This window comes from Neoarius graeffei, chromosome 28, assembly GCF_027579695.1.
Source record: "Neoarius graeffei isolate fNeoGra1 chromosome 28, fNeoGra1.pri, whole genome shotgun sequence".
NCBI classification, from domain to species: domain Eukaryota; kingdom Metazoa; phylum Chordata; class Actinopteri; order Siluriformes; family Ariidae; genus Neoarius; species Neoarius graeffei.
Genome location: NC_083596.1, coordinates 3,807,305 through 3,827,660, shown reverse-complemented (window position 1 = coordinate 3,827,660; position 20,356 = coordinate 3,807,305). Strand labels below are relative to the sequence as shown.

The window sequence follows — 20,356 nt, the reverse complement described above, 5'->3', positions numbered from 1 at the left end:
AAATTCAAGAAGGCCACCATTTTTCAAAATGGCCACCAATGAGTTCATGAAAATGTCCTTTTTGATGCACAACTTGATAAAGACGTTCAATCTGAATGACATTGGTGTCAATTCCTATATGTTTGACCTCAGTGAATCCAATAAGATACCTCTAATAAAGCTCAGAAGCATGATGAGGCCATTTCTTCAAGAAAAGTGAAGACAAAAGTTGATTTCTCAGAAATAAAGTGAAAAATGTATTATCAGTAGGGCTGGCCATGTACAGAGCCGAACATCATGACGTGTCAGAATGTCAGTGTCGGCACACACAGTGTCTCTACACGTGAAATGTGGAATTATTGTGTCACAGAATTATGTCATTCATAGTGTCTCTACTCAAGTGACTGGAAAACAGAAGTCGGATTAGACCTGGCACACACAGCTGCACATGTGGCTGACTTCTGAAACATGACTACTAGCTCTACTACTACACCCCCTCCACCCCACACTATTTTGATTCACTAACATTTATCATGGGGCGGCACGGTGGTGTAGTGGTTAGCGCTGTCACCTCACAGCAAGAAGGTCCGGGTTCGAGCCCCGTGGCCGGCGAGGGCCTTTCTGTGCGGAGTTTGCATGTTCTCCCCGTGTCCGCGTGGGTTTCCTCCGGGTGCTCCGGTTTCCCCCACAGTCCAAAGACATGCAGGTTAGGTTAACCGGTGACTCTAAATTGAGCGTAGGTGTGAATGTGAGTGTGAATGGTTGTCTGTGTCTATGTGTCAGCCCTGTGATGACCTGGCGACTTGTCCAGGGTGTACCCCGCCTTTCACCCGTAGTCAGCTGGGATAGGCTCCAGCTTGCCTGTGACCCTGTAGAAGGATAAAGCGGCTAGAGATAATGAGATGAGATTAGATGAGATGAACATTTATCATGCACTCAAGTAGAAGCAAAGATGCCTGAAAATGACACAACAGAGATTCTGATAGATTTAAAAGTCCTAGAATCATTTTCTGCACATAGTAAATAACATCGGAATCGGAACCAATATCATTCATGGATCAAATTTTGTGTCAAAATGTTATCATATTGTCACCCATCTTGAAAAATGGAGGCCATTTTAAATTCATCTCATCTCATCTCATTATCTGTAGCCGCTTTATCCTGTTCTACAGGGTCGCAGGCAAGCTGGAGCCTATCCCAGCTGACTACAGGCGAAAGGCGGGGTACACCCTGGACAAGTCGCCAGGTCATCACAGGGCTGACACATAGACACAGACAACCACTCACACTCACATTCACACCTACGCTCAATTTAGAGTCACCAGTTAACCTAACCTGCATGTCTTTGGACTGTGGGGGAAACCGGAGCACCCGGAGGAAACCCACGCGGACACGGGGAGAACATGCAAACTCCACACAGAAAGGCCCTCGCCGGCCCCGGGGCTCGAACCCGGACCTTCTTGCTGTGAGGCGACAGCGCTAACCACTACACCACCGTGCCGCCACCTCTTGGGGATATTCATGCCAAATTTGTTGCTTGGATCATCATTTGAACGATTTCTAACAAATATTCACTTATCTGCTGCATTACTTCTAAACTTTGCCATATATCTGAAGGATAGATATTGTGAGATATCCGTGTTTTCCAAACATTAGCCTGATGCCTCGCCAGCAACTGATCTATGTTGGATGTGTAGCATGTAAGCTCAGAGTCCATGCTATTTTGCTGAGATGAGATCTGCTAATGACCGATGAGAACATTTGAGGATATTAAGGTGGAAATTGTTCCTCGGGACTCTTGTCTGATCACAAGGTCCCATTTGCACCATTAAATCTGATATTACATCTTCAATGATCGTTTTCTATGGTCCGTGACTTTATTATACACACACACACACACACACACACACACACACACACATTGTACTGAAGTACCTTTTCTTTTTAACTCGCGCATCAGCAGTTTGTATAACTCTGACGACAAATATAGGCTTTTATACTGTAATATGGAGGTTTTATTAGAGGTTAAGGTGGACAAGGTACAGTATAAAGGCGATTGCACACAAAGCCAACAATGTCCAAAATAGCCATGGCCTTTACAATTATATTCTGTAGAGCATTCATCCTGCTAGATAACCATCGATAGACCATCTACAGAGGACTTTCACTGATGTCATAGATTTTTGTTTGTTGTGCAGTGTCCGCTACCTTGTTGGGAAAACAAAGAAACAGTCGCGAGAGTTAATAATGAAAATCAAGACAACTGCAGTCAGGACAATCCCTCTGAAACGAGTAAAGATTTATTTTATACCAGCAGAAAAGCTGAAACATATGTACAGGCATCACAGATCACAGGAGGACTTTTGCTGTGCTTGAGTGTACGTGTGACAAAAATACAGGCTTCTTCTTCTTAATTTAACCACAAATGTATTTATTCCACTTGAAAAGTGTACAGCAAACCAGCTACTGGATTTGGGACACTACAACATCCTGAATTATTTAGTATTCAGGATTTCTAAATACACCAGAGATGCTAAAGGCAGACAAAATTACAGCTACCTGGGGGAAGCCATGGCCTAATGGTTAGAGAAGCAGCTTTGGGACCAAAAGGTTGCCAGTTTGATTCCCTGGACCAGCAGAAATGGTTGAACTACCCTTGAGCAAGGCATCTAACCCCTAACTGCTCTCCAGCCTGCCCAGGGTATGTTGTACATCACTCTGGATAAGAGCGTCTGCTAAATGCCATTAACATAGACCCCTTCGCAGTAAACGTCATTCATACGTAAGAGGAAATTGCGCGCACAGCCTGGACTCAAAAAAGACTCAGCGACAGTCAGACTGGCTTTTGGTGATGGTAGAGATGAGAAGAAATATTTGGAAGAAATGCCTAGTTGTTGTGTTGTCGGGTGTCAGAATCGTAGCAGTGATGGGGTTAAAATGTACAGAATTCCAGCAGGATCTCACCCATTCCAAAAAAAAAATCGCCGACGTCCATGACTACAAGCCATCAAACGTGTAGACTGGGATGAAAGCACCATCAAAAATGTGCGGGTTTGCAGCGCCCACTTCATCACAGGTAAGATCAGGCTATTTATTAAATCTTTCTTTTTTATTCTTTCTAGTCTTCGTTTAGGCGGCACGGTGGTGTAGTGGTTAGCGCTGTCGCCTCACAGCAAGAAGGTCCTGGGTTCGAGCCCCGGGGCCGGCGAGGGCCTTTCTGTGTGGAGTTTGCATGTTCTCCCCGTGTCCGCGTGGGTTTCCTCCGGGTGCTCCGGTTTCCCCCACAGTCCAAAGACATGCAGGTTAGGTTAACTGGTGACTCTAAATTGACCGTAGGTGTGAATGTGAGTGTGAATGGTTGTCTGTGTCTATGTGTCAGCCCTGTGATGACCTGGCGACTTGTCCAGGGTGTACCCCGCCTTTCGCCCGTAGTCAGCTGGGATAGGCTCCAGCTTGCCTGCGACCCTGTAGAAGGATAAAGCGGCTAGAGATAATGTGTGTGTGTGTGTGTGTAGTCTTCGTTTATTGATGTAGCAAAATACTTTGGTAACGTTTGTCTGATTAGCTGGGTCATAGTTACACAATGTAATGAATATTGTTAGCATGTTAACTTAGCTTTGCATGCAATTTTGTTTGTAGGAGAGGTCTCGCTTGACTCAAGCAGTCCAGATTTTGTGCCATCATTATTTGTGTATGCCGAAAATCACAATTTTAAAGCAAGGATGGAAAGGTAAAATTGTGTGCCCTCACTCTAAATGCCAACTTACGTTGACTGCTCTACCCTAGCTCCCGCCCCGTTCAGTTTCATTTCTGCTCTCTGCCTCTCGCTTTTTACGCAGCTCTGATTTCTCTTAGCTGCACTCTTTACACTATCATTCCTTTCATGCCATCACCGCCTGCAAATTGCTGTTTAGTGTTGGTATTTGCTGTTGTAGCTAAAGTCACATTGCCATCACATCACTGGCATCATTTGATTAAAACAAAATGAATATGAATGTCCCATTGTTAATCAAGTTGTAGTCTCGCTCTAACCAGAATGTTGATGGCAGGCTACTTTTGTAAATAGTTTTTTTTTTTTTTGAGTTTGACATTTTTTGTAAATAGTATGACTGCCTTCAGGTATCAGAGGAAAACTTACTAACATCGTCCGTCCACTCTTTAATTAAATACGGATCCGGTAGGCGATGTCCACTTGTTAGAGTTAACTTATTTATGTAGCATTCTCGATCTTGTAATGACAATTGTTTTGCAAAATCTGACAGCTCATAATGCCGGTCTATGGGCAGCGCCATTGTTTCTGGGTCCAGGCTGCGCGCGCATCCTGGCAACGGTCGGTTTGTTTACAAACATGCGAAGGGGTCTATAGAGAGAAGAGAAGCAATATTCTGAGGCAGGTTTCATGCCAGAATGTTATGAGAAATTCCTCATCTCATCTCATCTCATCTCATTATCTCTAGCCGCTTTATCCTTCTACAGGGTCGCAGGCAAGCTGGAGCCTATCCCAGCTGACTACGGGCGAAAGGCGGGGTTCACCCTGGACAAGTCGCCAGGTCATCACAGGGCTGACACATAGACACAGACAACCATTCACACTCACATTCACACCTACGCTCAATTTAGAGTCACCAGTTAACCTAACCTGCATGTCTTTGGACTGTGGGGGAAACCGGAGCACCCGGAGGAAACCCACGCGGACACGTGGAGAACATGCAAACTCCGCACAGAAAGGCCCTCGCCAGCCCCGGGGCTCGAACCCAGGACCTTCTTGCTGTGAGGCGACAGCGCTAACCACTACACCACCGTGCCACCCGTGAGAAATTCCTTATTTTTAAAAAAATAAATAAATATTATGACAAAGGTGAGTTCAAACGTGCACTTCTAACATTAATAAACAAGCCAGGGCCTAGATCTAACATATATTATGGTGTTTAGCCTTGTCTACATTATCAGTACATAACAAACATGCTGCTAGTCTCCCCAAGCATTAGGTCTAATAAAATATACTGCGTGCAAAGCCTACATCCAGATCTACATTTTAACGTTGCACAGAGCTTTCACTCTAAGCTGATATAAAATGTTCTCCACACACACTGGGATGTTTTTCTTTCCATTTTAACTGCAGCTCATCATTTTTTCGTCTTTCTGGGTCGTCGGGAAGCAATGAAAAGTTAAACCAGGCTTATCCCCATGTCTGTTATTACATCCAAAAGCACTCCAGGTCTCTGGCATTGTTCTTTTAGATGGAACTTCTATATGTTTATCTGTAGATGTTTACTGAATTGGGCTTACAGTCGCTTGTGTACACTTGGGCCAGTCGCTAATAAACACAAAGCTCACCAGGCAACATGACCGCGTAAACAAATCCATGGTTACAATGACATCACATGAAAGTCCTCCATAGTACTGCTGAGGACGTTTGAGGGAACTAAGTAGCAAGTAAATACGTTCTGAATATGTTCATCTGACTCAAACACACGGTTTAATACTGAAAGAGGTTAGCACTAGTTGAATTTTTAACACTTGTATTTTAAGTTTAATGGCTAAAATGGCCTTTTTTCTGGATAATGTATTCAATTTCTGGATAAATTACGTAGATCGTCAAGTCAAGGCAAGTAATCTGATTTTTACCACATCTTTTGTAACTGCCTGGTTAGGATCACGGTTAAAATTCAGCTACTAATTTGTTTATATTTTAGGTAACAGTTCTAACAACTGGGTGGCACGGTGGTGTAGTGGTTAGCGCTGTCGCCTCACAGCAAGAAGGTCCTGGGTTCGAGCCCTGGGGCCAGCGAGGGCCTTTCTGTGCGGAGTTTGCATGTTCTCCCCGTGTCCGCGTGGGTTTCCTCCGGGTGCTCCTGTTTCCCCCACAGTCCAAAGACATGCAGGTTAGGTTAACTGGTGACTCTAAATTGAGCGTAGGTGTGAATGTGAGTGTGAATGGTTGTCTGTGTCTATGTGTCAGCCCTGTGATGACCTGGCGACTTGTCCAGGGTGAACCCCGCCTTTCGCCCGTAGTCAGCTGGGATAGGCTCCAGCTTGCCTGCGACCCTGTAGAAGGATAAAGCGGCTACAGATAATGAGATGAGATGAGTTCTAACAACTAAATTTGTCAGAATACATAATGGGCAGTTTCCTACACGTTTCGTACAACTGCAGTGCAGCAAAAAAAAAAAAAGTTTGCTTAGAAAGTAGAAATATCTCAAGTTGATCTAATAGTTTGGATTATGAGATTAGTCTCATCTCATCTCATCTCATTATCTGTAGCCGCTTTATCCTGTTCTACAGGGTCGCAGGCAAGCTGGAGCCTATCCCAGCTGACTACAGGCGAAAGGCGGGGTACACCCTGGACAAGTCGCCAGGTCATCACAGGGCTGACACATAGACACAGACAACCATTCACACTCACATTCACACCTACGCTCAATTTAGAGTCACCAGTTAACCTAACCTGCATGTCTTTGGACTGTGGGGGAAACCGGAGCACCCGGAGGAAACCCACGCGGACACGGGGAGAACATGCAAACTCCGCACAGAAAGGCCCTCGCCGGCCCCGGGGCTCGAACCCGGACCTTCTTGCTGTGAGGCGACAGCGCTAACCACTACACCACCGTGCCGCCCTATGAGATTATTATAAATCAAAAAACATGATTGTTCAACCTAATTTTTGACGCTTTTACTCATTTCAGGCTTTTGGGAGTTTCTTTGGCAGGTCATGTTTCTTCTTTCTAGAAATAAATGTGTTAGAAAATCAGTCTGCCAACAGAACAAGAAAATAACTAGCTTGATAAGCTCAGTTTGATCATCTTATATGAGGTTTAGTGTTTCGTGTAATCTTATAATAGAAAATACGAGCTACATTGGTGTGTATTCAGGATATTTTCACTTGCTAAAAGATGCCGTTTATTTGCGGTAAGGGGTAAAGTTTTGCTTTTGAGTTTAGTTCATGATTCTGCAAGCAAAGTTCTGATTCTTTGGAGAAAGAGTGTGTTTAGTTTTGTGTGTGTGTGTGCACGTGCGCTCACCTCTCTCGAGGCATCTGATGGTTGGGGTTGTGGTGACAGCGGATGCTGAGGCTGAACAGTTTGCGCGCCGTGCGCTGAATCTTCAGCTTCAGGACCTCGAGGGAGCTCTGGAGCAGCCGGTACCGAGCCTGCAGGTCCCAGTCGCTCCCCCACAGCAGGTGCACACTGCTCACTGGCAGGAAGTGTGTGGAGGGCAAACGCTTCAGGAACGACTTGAACTCATCTGTGTGGGTGTGTGTGTGAGAGAGAGAGAGAGAGAGAGAGAGTATGTGTTCATTAAAGCTGTCACACCCCCAGTTTAACACTGAATAATGAGATCGAGCTTGAATAGCCTCAAATGCTGCATGAGGTGAATTTTTGGTACTACAGATCTAACACCAAATAACACCCTCAAGTTGAAAATAAATACAGTTTTAGAATGTTTAGAAATTCTTATTATTGATATGTAGAACATCATTCAGTGAGTGTCACAAACACTGAGGATATTACACGATGGCACAAAGATATGAAGTTTATCTTCGAGTGGTGAATGGATAAATCACGAGTGATCAAAGTGAATGAGTGAATTACTTTTCGACAAAAGAGGAAAAACTTCATATCTTTGCACCACTGTGGGATTTTCTTTATATTATATGGACACATCCACAAACTATATACCAGTTACTCAAAAGAATTTTAATTTTGAACCGGTTTGGCATTTTGACAATGTGCCTCTAGTCAGCGGGAAAACACTAGGAGTGACATCATCAGAGTGAAATATCAGGAATTATTATCCATACAGGCAGGGGTGTAGTGGGCGTGGTACGCGGGGGTACACCGTCCACCCACTTCTCCCGAGGTGAGATTCAAAAAAAAAAAATGACAATAAATTTAAAGAAATACTCAAGTCTTTAAGAAGGAGTGCATGGTAGGGCTTAACCCAATGGCTGCATGTCATGTATTTTGTATACGCAGGTGCCTCAATCGCGCCAGACTAAATGCTTGATTTATTCGATTGGTGTCTTTTATAATAAATTTCAGCCCATTGCTGGTTTGTATGCGATGTGAGTGATTGACGTGACTTTTTTTGAACTTCTGGACACATGCTGGAGCTGTTGCCATGGCAGTAAGTAGGCTAGTAAAAATATCGAATTCCGAATGCGGCTCGGCTCAAATGAACATGAATCGAACATGAACAAAGGTGTTTGTGTATCATAATTTCCAATATTTTGGCTTCACGCCTGATAGTCCATGTTAAACCTATGCAAGGTTTATGTTGAGTTCCAGCAGCAGAGTGGTGCTGTCTACGACGATGCATTCGGAAGGAGAAGGCGAATTTGTTCCTCTTTAGCCATTTCGGCATATTTATTGGAGACAAAATAAACCGTGGCTTTTCGCCATAACAGTTGGGCTGTACTGACAAACACGAATGAAAATTGCACACATAAAAACGTCTGAAAAAAAGTGTCTTCTTGTGCCCTCTTGTGTTGTTAAAAGAACGTAACATTTATACAAATCATTCATACCAAACATAGGCGACCAAACAAAGGCTACCGCTTCTGACATGATATCAAATCGATGATGTCACGAATCGCGTACCCCCACTTTAAAAATCTCCACTACACCACTGCATACAGGGCACTTTTTCCATGGAATAAAAATGTGTTCTGTTCCCTCCCAGCGGGTTTCATTCATTTGGTTTGATAGCATGCAATATTGTCAGCATATCACTTATCCTACATGTATTACGTCACGCTCTCCAATGGAGAATGAGCGTTGAATATGGTTTACGACATTGCACGGTTGTCAAGACAACATGACGTCACATGTCAGAGATGTAACACTTCCACGCTAGTGAGTGATTGTGACAATTTGTAAACAAACATGGCCGCCAGGTTTGCTTCATTAAATATGGAAGATTTTGAGAGAATTTTGAAAGAGAAAGACGCGTTGAACACCCGAAAGGAATGTGCATGTATAAGAATAATAATATTGTCTGGCTTTTTTTTTTTTTGTGGTCTATCAGATATATTCCATTCAGCTACTCGTCTTCGACTTGTTCAGTATCATGCTAGCTGAATGGAATATATCTGATATACCACACACAAAAAAAAAAACAGCCAATATTATTTAAATATGTCACTCAGATCCGTGAAGTATTTCATATGAAAAATGCAAGATTTTCAACACGAGATGATAAACTTCATATCTTCAAGCCAACATCTGATTTTCTTTTTATTATATCGACACATTCACAAACAAAAAGTCCCCAAATTTATCAAAACAACTCACTCATCGATTTCCTCATGAGTTACATATAGCGATTTACGTCACGGTTTTAGGTCGTATGAAAAATACGAGTGGCGTATTTCCCAATTAAATTCTTGTGTTGATGTCATATAAATATTTATGGTCCCTATCCCAAGTGCCTTTAGTGTTATTTATTTATTTATTTATTTATTTATTTAAGAATATTAGACTTAAAATGCCAAATTTTGGATTATTATTATTATTATTATTATTATAAGATTTTTTTTTCAATTTCCTTTTCATTTTTTTCTTTTCTTTTTTTGTCCAATATCCTGGATCTGTTTTCAGTGCAATGTCTTTACTAAATGTTTCACACAATTAAAATATTTTCTCACACTTATACACACACACACACACACACACACACAATTGAGAAAATAAATGTTTTAGTCTTTCATAAATGAAAAAAATAAAAGCAGTCATTGATCCTGGACCTTGACTTTCACTCCATTCTGTGGCTGTGGAAATGTTTTAAAGCTCTGCCTGGATTCCTGGCTTTAAGAGGGAACTCAATTTAATTTTAAAGTTACTTTGGACTCATCTCAAGTCTGCATTCAGCTTATTTCTAAAGCCTGTAGAGTCAATCATATTCACAGCACACTGGAATGAAGTGGCGTGATTTATCCTTGACTATTGCCACAATCTTTTCAAAACTTTGAGAGTCAGTCGAGCTCAGAACTAGTTTTAAAATGTTCTGTGATGTTTTTAAAAACAGACCGAGACAGAAACAGGACCTCCTACAGCATTATTGCTGGCGACTCGCCCTCGGCGCAGTGCAGGAGACCGAGATGCTTTCCATCGTCCATAAATATTTTTCCAGCATGACTTTATCGACAGCTTTGTTCTAATGGTGTCAGTTTAAGCTCAGAGAGATCTGCTAATGCACACACTTGCTGCTTTAAATGTGCTTCGTGTTCGGCGACTACGACCCTGCATTACACTGGTGTAGATTATAAGGCCTGACATCTAATTCAGAGTGTGGCTGGGTGCCTTGTGGAAATAGCGTCATAAATTGGAATGGACATAAAACACCCTGTGACTCGTGTAGGTTGGGCCCTTTCTGCACCCCGAACGCTGTCATGGCCTGCGGCTTTTAGCTTGAGTTTGCTCTTTGCATTGGAAGTTGCATGTTTATTCAGTACTGACGTTAACCTCTGGTTCTGTTCACAACCTATTAATGAACATTCCATCAATCTGCAATGCCAATAAGATTAATTCACCGGATTGTTTAACAAAACTACAAAATCATTGCTAATCTGTATTTAATTATATTACAGGCATTTAGCAGAGGCTCTTATCCAGAGCAACGTACAACATACCCAGAGCAGCCTGGGTTAGCGCCTTGCTCAAGGGCATTTCAGCCATTTCTGCTGGTCCAGGGAATCAAACCTGCAACATTTTGGTCCCAAAGCTGCTTCTCTAACCTTTAAGCCATGGCTTACGCTGGTTTATTGGTACCACAATAAATTTAGGGCAGTGGGCACGTGCTGTCCTTGACTGCCAAGCAATGGAGTAGTAAGGCATCTCCTTCATTCCACTAGCTTGAAGTGGTGCCTTGAGCAAGCACTAGCAACCCCTCACTCCCCCGGTCAGGGTTATGACCAAAGACTGGACTCGGCGGACTGCACAGAGGAGACCACCAGACTTGCACAGAGGTGGTTCAACAGGCAGGAAGGTAGATCCAGCAAAGTGCTTGTGGAGCGAGATCAGGGCACAGTGCAACACATAGAACACTGTTGGCCATCTACTGCATCCTGACCTAGCTCTAGCCACCTTGGTTCTGTCTTGCCCCTGGACCCAGTTAGATTGGGACAAGAGAGTGAGGCTAACGGCTGTGCAGCCCTCCCTCACTCTAATCCAAGTCACACACAAGTCATCACTTCAAATTAGAAATCAATCTCAACTCCCGGGAGTCGCTTGCTTAGGATCATCCAGCATGGTGAGCAAAGCTTACCAGTGGTGCACGTGCAGCTGAGATGAAATGCATCACCGAGGCCCAGAACAAACGAGCTGCACAGAAGGCTCAAACTATCCCCACCCCCACTACAGAACTTACCCACGCATGCCGGACATGTGGGAGTACCTTCAAAGCCTGGATTGGCCTCATCAGTCACTTCCGGACCCACAATCGCCACCCACCAAATTTAAGTCATGTTCATCTTCGACCCCGAAGGACGAACATCATCATCATTTACCCCATATGTAAGGAATAAAACATGATGCGTTATTCTCAGAAAATAATCATCAAACCATCAAAACGGAGTTCTGATACATTGCAATCAAATCCCCTTAGAAACAAACGCTGAGGCTCCCAGTGGCTTCTGGTCTGCCTCTCTTGGTAAGGGGTGGAGCTAGAACATGCTTGGCTCCTCCTTAATTCCTGTTTTCTATATTATAAATTCTATTGGAAAAAAAATCATAATCCAATGTTCTTGGAGCTAATATTAGAGAAACCAACGTGGCCGATTACATTTGAGATCAGTTCACATGAGTAAGGGTTGTGTTATATTTGATATTATTCAGGAAAATATTGTATCACTTGTCCAATGTTTAGATTTGTCCAAAGTTCTTGGAAAAAGCAAAGTTTTGAGAGTACACGTCCATCCAATCAACCAATTAACCATTTCAAACAATTACTGTGTCCCGAATAGAGCAATAATGCGTCTCGGAGGACCACTTTGTGCCTTTTGCTGACTTTCGTTTTATTTTTCCTCGCTGGTCCACTTTCCCTTCTGTGTTTATCACACACCCAGGACTGGTTCATTTATTGCCGGGCCCGTCTCCAGAAATATTGCGTCGACCTTGAGGCCTTCAAACTCAATTTGAGTGTCCTCTGTTCACTATAAGTATATCTGAGTGTCAGGTTTTATTTGGGCCTTTTATTACTTGTTAATAATACATATGCTGCGAGGCCAGTGAGGTAGATATTAAGCGATGTCCTCAGAGAGGAACCAAACCTATTTTTTCCCCCTCTTGTTGTATGGGGAGGAAGGGGAACACTGGCTTTGTTTGCCAGTTTTGTGGGTTGCATAAACAAAAAGACATTAGAGTTTGGCCGTGTGTGGAATATCAGCTCAGCTACTGAGTGCCTCCAAACCCCCAGACAATATGGGGAAACTTAATACCTCCAAATATGTCCAGAGTGATGCTGTGGTTCATCCAGTGCGGACTGTTATCTATTCAGCGGTGTCCGGTTTACTTCCTGTTTTCTGAGACTGCACTGATCAGGTAATGTTTATTAATATGCGTTCTTTCGGGGGTTTTTTACCGATGGCATCATCTTTAGCTGCCCAGAGCCTCATATCAAATATGCATTGGTTCATGACTTTTCATGGAGGTTCAACTTAAAGTGAAGGTAGGTACATTTTTTTTAGAAGTTTAGCCATGTTTCTTGAATGTATATTTATACCCTGATAGCAACGACTCAAGGTGGTGTTGTGGTTAGCACTGTCTCCTTACAGCAAGAAGGTTCCAGGTTTGAACCTCATGGCCAAAAGGGGACTTTCTGTGTGGAGTTTGTATGTTCTCCCTGTGGGTTTTCTCTGGGTGTTCTGGTTTATAAAAGGTAGAAATACCCAGCCACTGGGGTTGCACAAACTTAGTGCCAGTCCCAAGTCTGGATAGATTGGTGAGGATTTTGTCAGGAAGGGCATCCAGTGTAAAATCTATGCCAAATGAAATATGCAAATACTTTGACAATAAAAATCCATCATCTGTGGCAGTCATGGGGCTATAAAAATTCCATCCAATCATTTCATTTGGTCTGAAAGAAATGATTGGATGGCCTGCCTGCGTCCACAAGGCTTAGCAGACATTCTGAAGATGTATTGCTAAAGCTAGCGATCTACTCAACAGCTGTGAGTACTAACAATAGCCATGTTTGGTTATTTATATTCATTATGATAATGTGAGGTGTTTTCTTACATTTGAATGAGACATGAGGTAGTTGGATAAGAAAACGATGTGCTACACTGCTCCCCACAACTCTCTCTCTGACTCGTCCTTGAGCGGTAGTCAGGCAGTGCACGTTCATGCGTGTGGGAAGAGCGGCTTTGGAGAAAGGGTTGAAGGGAAGGTGTGTGACTTTTGCGTTGTTCAGTATTAAAAGTAGAAGGTCAGATGTGATTTGGAGCTACACTACCATCACAGCTGCTGTTATAGAAAATGAATGAATCAACACTTTCCTGCCAATCAAAACCCAGAATTCAATAGCGCTCGGATCACGTATTCTCATCTCATCTCATTATCTCTAGCCGCTTTATCCTTCTACAGGGTCGCAGGCAAGCTGGAGCCTATCCCAGCTGACTACGGGCGAAAGGCGGGGTACACCCTGGACAAGTCGCCAGGTCATCACAGGGCTGACACATAGACACAGACAACCATTCACACTCACATTCACACCTACGGTCAATTTAGAGTCACCAGTTAACCTAACCTGCATGTCTTTGGACTGTGGGGGAAACCGGAGCACCCGGAGGAAACCCACGTGGACACGGGGAGAACATGCAAACTCCGCACAGAAAGGCCCTCGCCGGCCACGGGGCTCGAACCCGGACCTTCTTGCTGTGAGGCGACAGCGCTAACCACTACACCACCGTGCCGCCCGGATCACGTATTAAGATCACATAATTGGATTGCAAATTTATTTATAGACACTACGATCATGATATTTTGGAACATTTTAGTCTGGGCCACATAATATTTTCATATGCTGTCACAAGATTATTTTAATTGAGCTTATTTTTCCTGCTAAGATACAAAAGCGTGGCACCAAAGTGATAAGACTCATAGAAGTATCCATCATTTCTTAATTACTGTAAGAGTTTAAAGTTTCTCTGGAAATTTGCAAAAAGATGATATATAGCATGCTGGAGATTCAAAAGACATCTGTTTCTTTGGCTCTGCTGTAAAGCATGCATCCTCTCTGAGCTTTTTGATCACGCTGAGCTCTGTGAATCTGAGCAGAAAGGCTAAAATTGACTGTCGTGAGGAGTCTCTCTTCTCCAACAGAAGGCATGGCAGCCCGTGAATAATTCATGTCCGCTTTATTGGAGATCAGCTGAACGGCATGAACATGCAGCGCTGCTCCAAAGTCAGGTGTCTCAGCGATTGTGGAAAAAAGTTGACAGTGGATTCCTGATTAAAGTCGAGCTGATTAGATTAATTTAGAACGTCCCAATATACAATACAGAGAATCAAAGCCAAGAGAATCAATTCTGCTGACTCATATTGAAAGCGTCATTTGAAATGAAGAAGAATTTGCACATCGTTACCAAAAAAAGGCAGGACTGGATGACCTTCCAAAGATACCTGAGTTCTCAAAGTCCTTGTATGAAGCAGCCCAGGACTCAGTCATTCCCCGGAGAGTGTTCTCCATGATCTGCAGGTCAGTGGTGGGACAGTTGCATTGTGGGAATTCTTCCGCACACTGGCAGATACACTGGTTGCTGCGACACACGTACTCTCCCTCGCCGTTGCACATGATGTAACTTAGAGCAGACTCCACAAACTTCTCCTGCAGGTACTCAGGGAGAATCACCTGGAGACCTGCAGAGAACATGCAGAGAAACAACACAATGGGAATTATCGACTTGCCATTAAAGAGAACCTTGTGGATGTACATCAAGAACAAAGAGGAAGTTGACAGGATAATGGGAATATGTTCTCTGTGAATACCACATGATCTTCCAAAGTTGTCCAAAATAGCATAATTAACATTGGCAGATAAGTATCTTTACACTCCCCATTAAATAGACCACGGTTTACTCAGGAGCACTTCATCCTGCCTGCCTTGTGGTAGCATGAAAATGTATGGGTGTGTTTTTATATGGATGTGAATCATTTTGAATATAATGAATAAATATATATATATATGGGGAAGCCATGGCCTAATGGTTAGAGAAGCAGCTTTGGGATCAAAAGGTCACCAGTTTGATTCCCTGGACCAGCAGAGCTGGTTGAATTGCCCTTGAGCAAGGCACCTAACCCCTAACTGCTCCCCAGGCTGCTCTGGGTGTGTTGGACCTCGCTCTGGATAAATGCATCTGCTAAATGCCTCTAATGTAATGTACAGTATATATTCTTTCAAATATATGTTATTGGAAAAAAAAAATATTTATGTACAAACACAACTTTATCAAAGTCAAACTATCAGCTTTGAGACCGGGGTGAAAGGTGAAAGAAATTAACTGCATGAATAATGATAATAATAATAATACAGGAGTTTGCATGTTCTCCCCGTGTCCGCGTGGGTTTCCTCCGGGTGCTCCGGTTTCCCCCACAGTCCAAAGACATGCAGGTTAGGTTAACTGGTGACTCTAAATTGAGCGTAGGTGTGAATGTGAGTGTGAATGGTTGTCTGTGTCTATGTGTCAGCCCTGTGATGACCTGGCGACTTGTCCAGGGTGTACCCCGCCTTTCGCCCGTAGTCAGCTGGGATAGGCTCCAGCTCGCCTGCGACCCTGTAGAACAGGATAAAGCGGCTACAGATAATGGATGGATGGATGGATAATGCATTAAACAGTCAGTGGTCAGATATTTCTCTACAGCTTCTAAATAAGGTCGAAACAACCCACAAAAGCCAGAAACCCAGATTATTCAGGATCAGGATCTTCAAAATATCAATCAGCATGGACAATAAATTGAAAAAAAAAATTAAAGCTCTGATTCTAAGTTAGTCCCAATCTTTAAGGATCTGACTCTTGGTTAGTCTCAGTCTTTAAGGCTGTGCCTCTTGGTTAGACTCAGTATTTAAGGCTGTGACTCTTGGTTAGTCTCAGTCTTTAAGGCTGTGACTCTTGATTAGTCTCAGTATTTAAGGCTGTGACTCCTGATTAGTCTCAGTATTTAAGGCTGTGACTCTTGATTAGTCTCAGTATTTAAGGCTGTGACTCTTGGTTAGTCTCAGTCTTTAAGGCTGTGACTCTTGGTTAGTCTCAGTATTTAAGGCTGTGACTCTTGGTTAGTCTCAGTATTTAAGGCTGTGACTCTTGGTTAGTCTCAGTCTTTAAGGCTGTGACTCTTGGTTAGTCTCAGTATTTAAGGCTGTGACTCTTGGTTAGTCTCAGTATTTAAGGCTGTGACTCTTGGTTAGTCTCAGTATTTAAGGCTGTGACTCTTGGTTAGTCTCAGTCTTTAAGGCTGTGACTCTTGGTTAGTCTCAGTCTTTAAGGCTGTGACTCTTGGTTAGTCTCAGTCTTTAAGGCTGTGACTCTTGGTTAGTCTCAGTATTTAAGGCTGTGACTCTTGGTTAGTCTCAGTATTTAAGGCTGTGACTCTTGGTTAGTCTCAGTCTTTAAGGCTGTGACTCTTGGTTAGTCTCAGTCTTTAAGGCTGTGACTCTTGGTTAGTCTCAGTCTTTAAGGCTGTGACTCTTGATTAGTCTGAGTATTTAAGGCTGTGACTCTTGATTAGTCTCACTATTTAAGGCTGTGACTCTTGGTTAGACTCAGTATTTAAGGCTGTGACTCTTGGTTAGTCTCAGTCTTTAAGGCTGTGACTCTTGATTAGTCTCAGTATTTAAGGCTGTGACTCCTGATTAGTCTCAGTATTTAAGGCTGTGACTCTTGGTTAGTCTCAGACTTTAAGGCTGTGATTCTTGGTTAGTCTCAGTCTTTAAGGCTGTGACTCTTGGTTAGTCTCAGTATTTAAGGCTGTGACTCTTGGTTAGTCTCAGTCTTTAAGGCTGTGATTCTTGGTTAGTCTCAGTCTTTAAGGCTGTGACTCTTGGTTAGTCTCAGTCTTTAAGGCTGTGATTCTTGGTTAGTCTCAGTCTTTAAGGCTGTGACTCTTGGTTAGTCTCAGTATTTAAGGCTGTGACTCTTGGTTAGTCTCAGTCTTTAAGGTTGTGACTCTTGGTTAGTCTCAGTCTTTAAGGCTGTGACTCTTGGTTAGTCTCAGTCTTTAAGGCTGTGACTCTTGATTAGTCTCAGTATTTAAGGCTGTGACTCTTGATTAGTCTCACTATTTAAGGCTGTGACTCTTGGTTAGTCTCAGTATTTAAGGCTGTGACTCTTGATTAGTCTCAGTATTTAAGGCTGTGACTATTTATTAGTCTCACTATTTAAGGCTGTGACTCTTGGTTAGTCTCAGTTTTAAGGCTCTGACTCTTGGTTAGTCTCAGTCTTTAAGGCTGTGACTCTTGATTAGTCTCAGTATTTAAGGCTGTGACTCCTGATTAGTCTCAGTATTTAAGGCTGTGACTCTTGGTTAGTCTCACTATTTAAGGCTGTGACTCTTGGTTAGTCTCAGTTTTAAGGCTCTGACTCTTGGTTAGTCTCAGTCTTTAAGGCTGTGACTCTTGATTAGTCTCAGTATTTAAGGCTGTGACTCTTGGTTAGTCTCAGTCTTTAAGGCTGTGACTCTTGGTTAGTCTCAGTCTTTAAGGTTGTGACTCTTGGTTAGTTTCAGTCTTTTGCTTAGCCTCAGTCTTTAAGGATCTGACTCTTGGTTAATCTCAGTCTTTAAGGATCTGACTTTTGTTTAGTCTCAGTCTTGACGGCTCGGTTAGTCTCAGTTTTGGTTGATCTACATATTTCAGGCACTTGATCAGTGTTTCCAGAGAGAGCACGTCCTCCAAAAGAGCATAAAGATGCTGTGAGCTGTTGGCCAAGACGTATCCTGCTTTTCCTCCTTCATCCCACCCGAGTACCAGTGTTGATTGGAATCGTGCATCCAATGATTTTCTCTGCATGATGCACAATTTGGTGTAATTTCTGCTGGCAAGAAGATGATACAAAGGCGAAGCAAAATGAAATGGAAGCTGTGATGACTGATTGTATTACAGCTGTCTACAGGATATTAGCCCATTAGCAAAGGCATTTAACACGCAGGTCAAATATCCATTTGGAAAACACGATGAATAAGAAAGCAGCGCTTTGTTTGTCATGACGTCAATACACTGTATGACTGTGTGTGTGTGTGTGTGTGTGTGTGTGTGTGTGTGTTTACACACTGATGAAGTTTGGCTGCAGGTTGATTTGACTTTGAAACGCCCCTCATGGGTGGGAGGGGTTCTCCATAATGGGATAAAAAGGAGCCGTGATTGATGCGTTCTGTCCTGATCTGTTTCGGCTTATTTACCAGGCCACACATAATATCCTTTCATGCGTGCGCGTGCTGTGAGAGAATCATTAAAAGAGAGAGAATGAAAGAAAGAACAAAGAGCGAGTATTTGTTTCTGAGACAGAAAGTTCATGAAAGGGAGACAGTTAAAGGAGGGAAGCGAGGACGTCCGAAGGCATACAGCAGAGTGCATTACGGACACAAGAGTGGCACCGAGATAGCGAGAGTGTTTGTAGTGCTCTGTAAAAGGTAGGGGGTTTTTTTTGGTTTGTTTTTTGTTTTTTCTTCCCTGAGAGCTACGGAGCAAAACCACGACAAAAATCCTTCATAACAAAATGAAATTTTGAGCCTTTATTATGACTCCATACAATTTATAGCATGCTCAGTAGAAAAAGCCCTAAAATAAATTTTATAAGAGGGGAAAAGAAGGAAAAAGAGGTCGGTACAGTCAATGGAATGAGTGTATGAGTTATAATTAACCATTTGAAGCTGTCAGAGATTTTGTTTAAAAAAAAAAGGCTAATTATACACAAGAAGTTATTGAGTCATAAATAAATAAATAAATAAATAAATATTCAAAAGGTGCATCTCCCATTCTGAATGTGATATTCTCTCATATAAATATTCTCTTATAACTCCACTTTCAACCTGTTTCACATCCTTGCTTTCAAATCATCTCTGTTCATCTGATGAAATTATATACAGGTACGTGTTTGCTTGCCTTTTTTTTTTTAATTTAACCTCCATAAGGGATGGAAACTTTTCCAATTAACTCTGTATATACACAATAAATGAATAAAGATTTAGCAATAATGCAGATGGTTGGACCATGGGCATGTTATTGTTCATCCTGGAATTAGCAGAAAGTTTTGCAGGATTGTTAACTCAGCAGGTTTCGGGGTAAAACGCCGTTTTCTCATAATGCAGCCTGGTAATTTACATATTCACTGATTTTACGGACAGAAGAGCGAGGAGGCTAATGTTATGTTTGGTGATTGGGTTTGCTCATGATTAGGTTTATTCACTCACACACACACACACACACACACACACACACACACACACACACACACACACTTCTCTGCTGTACTTCAGTACTAATGTGAAAAAAAGCTGCAGGTGCCATGAGTGTGTAAGAGCTGATTTGTATCTGACCACAAAGAGCTGGACGGCACCAGTGTGTGTGTGTGTGTGTGTGTGTGTGTGTGTGTGTGTGTGTGTGTGTGTCTTTCTCTCTCTCTCTCTCTCTCTCTCTGAGCCAGTATTCATTTAGCATGATGTCTTCCTGGGCCTGAGACTTTAATGTGATTTGTGCATGAATCCAGATGGCGAGATTACGGATGAGTGCAGCTCGGTGGCAGCGGCAGCAGCAGCAGCAGTGACGGTGCCAGCGGCTCCGAGTTCACAATAACAGCTCTCATTCCTCTTTACTCCCTCGTTCTCTCCCTCATTCTCTCTGTTACTCTGAAATGACGCTGCCACCAGGCCGACTAATCATACCCAGAGCGGGGCTTCACCTCACGCACTCTCTCACACTCTTCCTCTCTGTGGCTGTCTCCTGGTCACTTCGTCACATGGTTTCATTATCTCTTGGCTGCACCGAGAACGTCAGATTAACGTTATCCCTCTTTCTCACTGCGTCACGGACCTCACTGCTGCAGCTCTGAGACGTCAAACATTTTCATCCGTTTTCAGTCTTTTCAGCCCAACGTGTGTGTGTGTGTGTGTGTGTGTGTGTGTGTGTGTGTGTACTTTAGTCAGGAAAGGCTTCCTGTTTTTGAATGTTGTGAGAAGTGTGATGCCAGGAGAGATTCAGATCAGGTCAAACCTCAAAAAAAAAAAAAAAATGGAATGAGGAAATGTAAATGCATTGATATTTTTATTTAAATTACCTTTGCATTGCAATTTAGCTTCACCTGGCGATTTTATTTTCAGAAGGAGAATACTCACCATGAAGAAGCATACATACGAAATGAAATGCAAAGAAATACAGCAAAGTAAAT

General features: G+C 42.8%; 1 protein-coding gene across 1 annotated transcript in view; it reads right to left on the bottom strand.

The window, feature by feature from the left end:
• Positions 1-20,356, bottom strand: part of brinp1 (bone morphogenetic protein/retinoic acid inducible neural-specific 1) — a 225,344-nt gene that overhangs the window by 24,641 nt on the left and 180,347 nt on the right. The window contains exons 6-7 of the mRNA XM_060912379.1: positions 14,601-14,837; positions 7,002-7,224 (exon numbers count right to left, since the gene is read on the bottom strand). Of these exons, the coding sequence (XP_060768362.1) occupies positions 7,002-7,224; positions 14,601-14,837 (460 nt within the window). The remainder of the gene's footprint in view (positions 1-7,001; positions 7,225-14,600; positions 14,838-20,356) is intronic.